The sequence below is a fragment of the Nannobrachium achirus genome, assembly GCF_963921795.1.
Source record: "Nannobrachium achirus genome assembly, chromosome: 3".
Taxonomy (NCBI): domain Eukaryota; kingdom Metazoa; phylum Chordata; class Actinopteri; order Myctophiformes; family Myctophidae; genus Nannobrachium; species Nannobrachium achirus.
The window spans coordinates 12,074,824-12,085,630 of record NC_137812.1 but is presented as its reverse complement, the minus strand read 5'-3'; the positions used below and the strand labels follow the sequence as shown (position 1 = coordinate 12,085,630).

Genomic DNA, 10,807 nt, shown 5'->3' with positions numbered 1-10,807 from the left:
ACATTTAACCACTGAATAGATAGCAGATAGATAGGAGGGAGGGACCGGCGCGGCAGTGACAGCGTTAAAAGCGCTCACGACGACACCAACACAGTCTCCACCTTTTATGTAAATAGCAGTGTGAGTGAGAGAGAGAGACTGAGAGGACTGGCGGGGGGGGGGGGGGGGAGAGAGAGAGAGAGAGAGAGAGAGAGAGAGAGAGAGAGAGAGAGAGAGAGAGAGAGAGAGAGCGCTAGGAGCGCACACTGCACAGTGAATGGATGCGTGGGGGAGTCGCCTGCACACTTCACTCATGTACGCTGCTGCTGCGCTAGGAGGTGTGTGCCTGTGCGTGTGTGCGTGACGGCGGTGCGTGCGTGCGCGCGTGGGTTTCTCTCTCCTCCCGTGTTTATTATCGTTATCATCCGTTCAGGGAAAGGAGAGGAGGAGAAGGGAAGAGGCATATAGTTTCTAAACACAGCATGTCACCGGGCGACTTGGGAGCGTGCATCCACAGGAGCTAAATAATCGATCAGACTGTATAATAATAGTATGCGATAAGAAGGTGACAATAAGAGCCGACAATATAGGAGCTGTAACAGCCATGGGTGGCCAAATAACGCGATCTGCCTTGTACGGTAAGAAATATTTACAGTTTGTTTTTTTGGTTGTGTTTGGATGAATCATACGCTGTGTGACAGGTTTGACTGTTGTCATGATCGTGTTGCATGGGGATCGGTGTAGTTTGTGAGCGCAAAATGTGCGTTTCTTATTATTATTATTATGAGAGGGGAGCCCTGCTATGGAGCCCTGCTATGCCAGCGGTAGTAGGCTATGTCACCGTGATATCACTGTACAGACCTATTAATAGGCTATAATAAATGATGCAAAATTATATAGGCTAGTTATTGCACCGATGATGTGCAACTCGCGGTTTTCCCATATTTTTCTATAAACGTGTGCCATATAATAAGAATTAATACACTCATACAGCGGCGTCAGTTCAGAAAAAAGCTAAGGTATGGCAACATGACTGGCGTCTGGGCACGCGTGCAAGACACCAGTCATGTTGCCATGCCTTAGCAACAGGCACGATTGCAGTACATTTTATTATTTTCCCCTCTAGCCAAGGTATGGCATGCTGCCATAGCTTGCCATACCCAATTGACGCCTCTGCACTCGTATACAGTCAGCTGAGGAGACGGCTAAGAGAGAGTATTGTGGGGGTTTCCCTCTCTCTATGCATGCCATGGTGTTTTCCCCATCGTCTCTTTAATGTGCAGCAGGCCTACTACACTACAGCTGTTGTGCAATCAATTCAAAGGCCCTGCTGAAGAAGAATCAATAAATCAATTTCTCATTGTAGGGCCGGGAGCCCATTTCTGCCAGAGCTACTGTATCTTATTATAGTCGGCGCAGATAGATAGGTCAAATCACTCTTCTCGTTAATGATTTTTTCTTTTTAGCCTATACATTCCAAAGAGGACACGCTTATTATTAAAGTCAGCAAACAGGTGCTTTACTTTGGCACTTTGTCAACTAACTGTTCGTCTGCTAATTAGTGTTAAAGGACAACTTTGTTTTTTGTTTTTTTTTACAACAAGGGTACATATTTTAGATTGTAATTAAAGAATACAAAAGATGAGTGTTAAAATTATTTAATTTACTTCTTTCTATTGTTTTAGAAATTCTTATTTCAGTGGTTGGGGGCATGCGTACAAGTGGATAAATATGTCATTTTACACAGAATAAGCCCATTCCCAAGATACAACGCAACCTTTCATGGTTGGATGTGACTTATGGGGGCTAGAAGTGTTACTGTAAATAGCAATAAAGAAACTGCTGGCTTGTTGTGCCTAAAAAGACATATTTAGCCACTTGTACACAACTACGCATGCCCCCATGCGTCCGCATGCCCCACATTTTAACACGATAAACGTGATGAAACAATAGAACGAAGCAAATGAAAACATTTTAACACTCACTTTTTCTTTTCTCTAATTACAATCTAAAATATGAACCCATGTTGTAAAAAAAACTAAGTTGTCCTTTAAAGTTTGCTCAAACAAAACATTGTCAGCGGAGGTTCAAAAATAACCAGTCCTTATCTGTGCGGGTGCCTTGCCATGCCATCAAGGTGCTGTGGCCTATATGTCCCTCTGTTTACAGCAGCAGCTCTGCTCCCCGCCTCATCCTGACCACCTTGTGCTAATTAAAGCCCCATAGATTAATCCAATTAGGTGAACAGGGACAGACTGGGCAGCCTGGGCGTAGCGAAGGGGGCCTGGCCTAGGCTTTTGTGATGTATTAAGTCAATGGCCTGTGTGTGACATAGTAATGCCTATACTGTAATGCAGGGGTCCTCAACGTTTTCAGGCCAAGGACCCCTTAGCTGAGAGAGAGAGTTGAAGCAGGGACCCCCATTTTCATAGATTCCATATAGTTTCATTGTTTAGCAGCACAATCATCAGTGTATTTTGGATTCATGTCAATTTGTGTTTTCAGATATTTAACCACTTGAACCGTCATTACTTAATATATAATTGAGCTTTCACTCTGTACTTAGTCTGCATGTTCTTTTCCCCCTCTAAACCAAAGCTCTTTGCCGAAAATAGCCGTTCTACAAGCTCACAACGCCTCGTGCTGCGAGGCGTTGTGAGCTTGTAGATCTGCTACAGCTTGTAGATTTGGCTACAGTTCTCAGAATATGGACACTAGGGTTGAAGTTGTTAATATAAAAAGGATTGGAAGATTTGGACGACCCCCTGTAGTAACTCTGAGGACCCCCTAGGGGTCTCAGACCCCCTGTTGAAGACCCCTGGCCTATATTGTAATTGATGGCTGAACGCGGTCGTTCTGTTTTGTGAAAAAAAATTCAAAATGTATTAGGCATGATCGCAATTGCGAAATTGCATGTTTAGCCCCATAACAAACACATCTTTCAAAATGTCAAAAATGGCTGTTTTGTCTGACTTTGAAGGCTTGTATCTCATGAATGCCTGAACGGATTTCCAAGCGTTTTTTTTTGTTTGAAAGCTGTTAAAAAGTACTACACATATGGTGCATGATCTAGGCATGGGCGTGCACGATCCGTGCACTAAAAATTGATCCGTGCACTAGAGATTTAGGAAGGTGGCAGTGTTTGTTTTGTCTGACTTTGAAGGCTTCTATCTCATGAATGCCTGAACGGATTTCCAAGCGGATTTTTTTGTTTGAAAGCTGTTAAAAAGTACTACACATATGGTGCATATATGGTGCATGGGCGTGCACGATCCGTGCACTAAAAATTGATCCGTGCACTAGAAATTTAGGAACGTGGCATCCTGGTACTTGGCGGCCATCTTGAAAAGGGCATTCAATGAGTTAAAAAATAGCAGATATACAAGCTCACAAGCAAGCTTGTACGTCAAATATTTTTGAACATTTCTGGAAAATCCTGAAAGTGAGAATGGGCCTCAGGTCATAATGGGTTCATTTGTATTTTAGACATCATTTCAGCCTATTTGTCAAGTCTCCTCACATGGATGGTCACAGGCACACATCAAGCCCCCTATCAGTCTGTAAAAAGTGACCTCTCCAGACCATCAATGCAGTTTTTACTATGGTGAAATAAATGCAAATGCCCTCTTTCCATGCCATAACTGAAGGCAGTATTCGAGAGAATTGCCTTGTCCAAACTCTCCTGAAGTTGAATGCAGCAACTTATGTTGAAAGGATTACCCTCTCTGTCTAGAAATCCATGCTGTACGCTACATCTCAAGTATTGCCTTGATTATGCTTAGTTTATTGGCCGACCTCTAAGCTCGGAGCCTGGAGGTCTGCTATTTTCGATATTTTCACCAAATAACATTCTCTGCAAGTCCCTGGATGGTCATAACATTGTAAGATGCAACAACCCAAATTAAAGTTCCCCAAAATATTGAAGCAGCGTCCCAGTAGTTTGTTTAGCCCAAACTTTTTAGCTCAAGACCCAAAAAGAGATATTAGGGACGTTTGCCCGTGGCCGTGACCCAACGTTTTTGAATTATTATCATGTTTAGTTCATGGTATTTCTTAGATGTGTCTGTTTTAAAATGTATACACTTATTTTTTTTTTAAATTTTTTAAAAAAAAGAATCTTTTGAAATACTTGTATATTTTTAAATGTAGGAAAAGAAAAGGCGTTTTTTTCTCGAGGTGTGAATCATAAAAATTGGTCCGTGACACACAAATGGGTCCAGACCCAATGTTCCAGTGCAGTATAGTGTGCCAGCGCCTACGTCATTGTAGTCCTTAGCGGCCATTTCTTGTGTAAAAACACAGGTGTTTCAATTGTTTGATTGCATAGAACTAATGCTATAGTCTAATCAGCACACCTGTGTAAGGCTGTGTTTACCCAAGAAATGGCCGCTCTTAGAACTACATTTGGCACACCCTATAGTTCCAACCAGGTCTGCCTCGCTGCACGGTGATCGCCTCATCTCTGTCCTGTTGATGAATTGGTGTCGGGTCGGGAGGTGCGTCTCCATAGCTATAGTTGCCATGGCAACCTTATCAAACACTCTGAAGGCCCGGCCGCCTTGACGGATACAGGATGGGTGGGCACTAGGTAGACACACCTGGGCACCTCCATTTAGATTTGGATATTTTAGATCCTTGATTATGTTGTAAAATATATAAATATCGTTGTTGTCGGGTGGAAACCTTGTATGTCCAAAACCGCTCGTTTTGTGTTTATGGTTTTAAAAACGATTTAAATGAGTGAAAATAGCCGATCTACAAGCACACAACGCCTCAAGCACACAACGCCTCGCTCCGCGAGGCGTTGTGTGCTTGTAGATCTGCTATTTTCACCAGTTTTGAGCGACAATCTTGTATGATGAAACTTTACAAAAAAACATGCAAAGTCGAAACTTGGAGATACAAGGTTTCTGCCCAACAGTGACAATGTATATACAGTATCGTCACTGTCGGGCAGAAACCTTGTATCTCCAAGTTTCAAATGTGTACATTTTTCGTAAAGCAAAGCCCTGCTTCATCATACAAGGCCGTCACACAAAAGTAGTGAAAACAGCAGATCTACAAGCACACAACGCCTCGCGGTGCGAGGCGTTGTGTGCTTGTAGATCGGCTGTTTTCACTAGTTCAAATCATTTAAGGTTTTCACACGACAATGACGATATATTATAGGGTTAGGCTTGTAGATCTTCTATTTTCACTATAGTTTGGATCCCGGGCAAACATGTCATTTCTCTTTTGGGGTCTTTTTGAGCTAAAAGGTTTGGAAACAACCAGGCCCTGGGGCTATGCAGGCTACACCTAATGGACCTGATGTGGAAGAGAGAGTGAGAGGTTAACCACCTTAAACGCCCATACTTAGTTGACCCGAGTCCCCCGGCCCCGGGGGTGTGTGTACGAGGTCCTCTCCTTTCCCCTAAACTCTCAGAGTTAAACTGTGTAGCCTTAGGGCTAGGCTAACACCTAATCTGGAAGCAGGAGGTTAACCACTTAAGCCCCTTAGAACTCACTGTTTCCCAAACACAGTGGGTTGTGACCAGGGGGGGAAGTTGTCCAAATTTAAAATGAAGCAACATGGAACTTAAAGTTCCTATGATTGGCCGCTTTAGTTGCGCTGTTCATTTACGCAACATGTTCTCCATAGGATTCCATTCTATTCCACCAAACTTTTACATTTGATTTTCTTACCTTTATAAACATTGTCATAATTCCTTTATGGTGCCTGTCGCTAGTTTAAAGCCTTGTTTCAATCACCATGATATGCGTGTTGTGAAAATATGGTCCAATTTATGTTATATTTGAACGTCTAATTTTCTCTTTTGGGTCTTAGATACACAGATAGATAGATTTACTTCATTAATTCCGAAGGACGTTTGTTGGGCTTTGGGCTGAAAGGTTTGGGAACCACTGCCTTTAGATGACCAAAGTCCCATTTATCTCATGATTGATTCTAGGGTCAGGAGTCAGGACACTGCACAGCATCCTTCACACCCTGCAGTCAGGTTGCTTTTAATAATGGTGATACTGTGTGGCCAAAGTCCACTTATAAGCTAAATGCATACAGCATATCGTCACTGTCGGGCAGAAACCTTGTATCTCCAAGTTTCAAATTTGTACGTTCTTTCGCAAAGTAAAGCCCTGCTTCATCATACAAGGCCGTCGCACAAAAGTAGTGAAAACAGCCGATCTACAAGCACACAACGCCTCGCACCGCGAGGCGTTGTGTGCTTGTAGATCGGCTGTTTTCACTAGTTTAAATCCTTTTTAAAATGATAAATGCAAAACGAACGGTTTTGGACATACAAGGTTTTCACCGGACGACGACGATATTAGTTTCAGGCTTGGAATTTCATCATTTTAGGGGCAAGACCACTTGGCCTTTGGTGTTGTCCTTTTTTGAAGGCACAAATGCCAGGGCAGGAAGGCCATCAAAATAAAACAAGATTTTAGTCGATTGAAAGAATTTGTTGAATTTAAGGTTTAGGGATGATAACCTAATCTGCAGTGAAATAGATAAATGATGGTATTTGCAATCTGATCCATGCTCAGCCCTGCACCAATACAAGCCACTGGATTGGTTTAAAGATGGGGACTCTGGGGAGTAGATTTCATAATCTCAACCAAAAAAACACTGGTGTCTACACTACAAGAAAGTGACACCGGTGTCTACTGTCTACTTATTGACCAGAAAGAGACAGAGGAGAAAGTGGTACAGTCAGCTGGGGCATTAAGGCCACTGTGGCCTCAGGTCATGGCATTGGTTTGAGGGGCACAAGGCCAAACTGAGAGGCAACGGCGGCCATGGCCTCCATGAAATTCCTGCCCTGATTAGTATACAGCAGAATGTGTGCGCTAACTCTCTGAGAGCATACATATTTGGCCTGTATGGGTTTCATTCTTAGAATCACAGAGTCAAACGAGCACTCAGCAGGTATGGAAGGCAATAGAACAGAATGTAGTCAGGTGTAGGACAGCGTTGGCTGACACGATTGCGTAATATAGTCTACGCTGACTGAGTGTGTGTGTGGGAGCATTCTGCTGGTTGCTCTGGACTGGACTTACTGCCTGTGTTTCAGTGTGTGGGAACCAGTGTTGATTTTGACAGGAAATCTTGATTTATTTTTAGTCATATAGTCTTTTGAATAAAATGTATGGCGTCATGATGCCTGGTTTGCGTGCCGAAAATAGCCGATCTACAAGCTCACAATGAATCGCAGCGCGACGCGCAGAGATACTGTGTACTGCTTTGCGTGATTTTAGGCAAAAATGTGTAGGAGCGGTGTCCAAAAATGTGTTTAGCAAAAAACGGCCTCATGGTGGCGCTAAAAGAGGGTCATGTGAGAAATCGGCTGGAGGTTGTGAGTTGCTCTCCAAGGAGTGTGTGTGCAAAGTTTGGCATCGATAGGGGCAACGATTCTGGAGATAAGAGTAGGGCCAAAAGTGTGACGTGACATGACGGACAGAGGGACAGTCGGTGGAGCTTAGACCCGTGCACAACCAAACATATTAAAATGTCTTTCAGTTCTACTGGATCTCTTCTCCACCAGTCCCTCCCTGACATTTTAGTCTAGTTTGTATTTGTCGACGAAATTGCCAACATATTTAGTCTTAGTTTTAGTCATCATAGCTTTTAATCGTCACATTTTTTTATCTAGTTTTTATTTGGTTTTCATCTGTGAAAAAAAAGGTTGTCAAAAATGTTCATCATATCGACGAAATCGGCACTGGTGGGAGCATTCTGCTGGTTGCTGTTGCTCTGGACGAGCCTCGGGATCCAGGCATTTCAAGAAGAAAAGCTAGCCAGTCGTGTGGTTCACGACATTTTAATTGTATATAAAATATATGTAGCCGCTCATTATCTTATTTTACATCAGTATTGTTCATGTGAACTGGTTTGTTTAGGCTTATCCATTATAATTATAAAATCGCTATCATTTATCACTCGTTTTCCACCGCGGATCACTTCCTCATTTACTCAAAGCCGACAGCAGCAGGAGTCATGTCACCCTCCACGTCATTTCCAAACGCCGGAGGACCCGGTGAGATTTGCCGGGTGCATGGAACAGGGATGTGCAGAGAATGTTAGAGAGGCAGGGTCTGACATTTCTAAAAGGGCCTTTTGGTGAAAATATCAAAAATAGCAAAATGCGAACTTGGATTTCGAGCATGCTTGATTTCTACACATTTCTTGATTTCAACATAAGATGCTGCATTCAGGTTCAGGAGAGTTCAGGAGAGTTTGGACGAGGCAATTCTCTTGAATACTGCCTTCAGATATGGCATGGAAAGAGGGCATTAGCCCCCTTTGATGTCTATGTGTGCACGTGCCTGGCATAGAATGTCCGCATTAGGCGAAACTACTCTGGACTGACTGACTGACTGACTGACTGACTGACTGACTGACTGACTGACTGACTGACTGTCTGTCTGTCTGTCTGTCTGTCTGTCTGTCTGTCTGTCTGTCTGTCTGTCTGTCTGTCTGTCTGTCTGACTGACTGACTGACTGACTGACTGACTGACTGACTGACTGACTGACATTTGGTTTCATTTGCCTGAGATGTAGTGGAGTAGAAGTAAAAGTATTGGAAATTGGAATTACTCAAGTAAAGTACAAATAACTCAAAATTGTACGTAAGTAGGCTACAGTAGTTAAGTAAATCTACTTAGTTACTGTGTACCAGCGGCTCTGGCTGCTGCAGTGTTTCATTCCAGTGAATGTGTGTCTCAGCTGGGGATGAACAGTAATCTCAGTGTCCTTTTGGCCACGGTTTACCCAAACAGTTGGTCGGGAAGTGTGGGTCGCAGTCAAATATTTAAAGTAAAAAAATCTCTCTTTTTTAGTTTCCTACAGAAAAAACAAAATAATTTCCATTAAAAAAAAAAAGTTGGTGCGCCCGCTGACCTACCGGTCCAGGCGCATATTACCACATATGCTCAGTGTAGCCTGACAGCGTGTCGCTGGTTCGATTCCCGAGCTCGACCAGATTTCCTGCGTGCCATTCCCCATCTCTCTCCCTCATTTCCTATCAGTCTACTGTCCTGTCGATAAAGGCATAAAAGCCCCAAAAATGTATATTAAAAAAAAAGGTTTAAGAAGTGTGAAAATAGCAGATCTACAAGGTCATATACCGGCGGGAAGCGACGTGTTGTGACATCCAAAACAAACAGTGACAATGGCAAAGTACAGCAAGGCGGCAACGTGTTTATGCAGGTACTGTAAACACCACCACCACTCTATGGTGGCTGATGAATGCTGGTGTAGAGAGAAATGATTGATATTTAAAACATTTTCTTTGGAGTATCAAACAAGGCTGTTGCACAAAAGTAGTGAAAACAGCAGATCTACAAGCACACAATGCCTCGCGGTGCAAGGCGTTGTGTGCTTGTAGATCGGCTGTTTTCACTAGTTTAGCACATTTTTTAAATGATAAATACAAAACGAACACTTTTGGACATACAAGGTTTTCACCCAACAACGAATTATGGTTTCGCCTTGGTCTCCTACCACAGAACATATTGAATTATTGGCTCAGGAATCCGGGAAAGGTAATCGATAGAAAATAAGTAATTTTTTGGGTGAAGTATTCCTTTAATCGTCTAAAAACTACAAACTACGGGCGCCTGCTGGCCTAGTGGTCCAGGCGCATACCACATAGGATATGATACCTGACAGTGCATCTCCGGTTCGAGTCCCGATCCCGATGACCTTTGCTGCGTGACAGTCCCCTTCTCTCACACCCAGTTTCCTGTCAATATCTAGGAGCCATTATCAGATTGCACAACCCTACCACAATTGGACGGTACAGTAGAGATGACCATATCTTCACTGTAGGGTAGTATCTCCGAGTTTTTTCACCAATTAAAACCCTTCTTCATCATACAAGGCTGTCGCACAAAAGCAGCGAAAACAGCCGATCTACAAGCACACAACGCCTCGCGTTGCGAGGCGTTGTGTGCTTGTAGATCTGCTATTTTCACTAGTTTAGTTAATTTTTAAAAATATAAATACAAAACGAACGGTCTTGGACATACAAGGTTTCCACCCGACAACGACGATATGCTATCAGTATTACTTATTGAAAAACTAAATTAAAACTAAGCTATGATGACTAAAACTAAGATTTAATATATTGATATTTTCGTCAACAAATAAAAACTAGACGAAAATGTCAGGGAGGGACTAGTGGAGTCGTGCTCTGAAAATAGCAGATCTACAAGTTGTGAGCTTGTAGGTTTTCAGCATGCAACCAACTGTTAAATCAGCCATTACTGCCAAGATATTTATATATCTACAACTGTAGATTTAGTAGACTAAAATCATGTTCAGTCGACTAAAACTAGACTGTAACCAAAACCTTTGAAATATGACTAAAACTAAATGAAAATGTATTCAAAAGACTATGACTAAAAAGATGCTACAGTATCAACATTAACACTGTGGCTGAGCCTGAGCTGAATAGATGAATAGATAGAGAAGAACACAATTAATCTCTACAAGAACTTTAACGCATTACATTGAATCTCACTAAAGTCATGGGACAAACCCCAGGGGCTGAAAGATAGAAAATTTAAAATAAAACCCCATAAAAAATAACTATATTTTATGGAATGCTATAGGGCATAGGCTATCACCATCCATTACTGCATAAAAGGCTTCTTGTTGAACAGCAACAAAGTAATCTGTTTTAGAGGGTTCCGATTTGTTTTTCTCACTGGTACACAATGTTGTTGTTTTGGTTCTATGACTGTTGTAAACTCATCTGTTCCTGACAAATGATACAGTTGGGGAAGTAGAAAGAGGAAGTATGTGTGCGTGCGTGCGTGCGTGTTT

The 10,807-nt window shown here is 42.5% G+C and overlaps 1 protein-coding gene across 1 annotated transcript in view; it reads left to right on the top strand.

The window, feature by feature from the left end:
* Positions 1-583: 583 nt before the first annotated feature.
* The window catches only part of neurl1aa (neuralized E3 ubiquitin protein ligase 1Aa), a gene marked incomplete at both ends in the record, with an annotated part of 121,565 nt that continues 111,341 nt past the window's right edge, over positions 584-10,807 (top strand). Inside the window, one exon of the mRNA XM_080722197.1 lies at positions 584-617. Coding sequence (XP_080578323.1) covers positions 584-617 — 34 coding nt within the window. The remainder of the gene's footprint in view (positions 618-10,807) is intronic.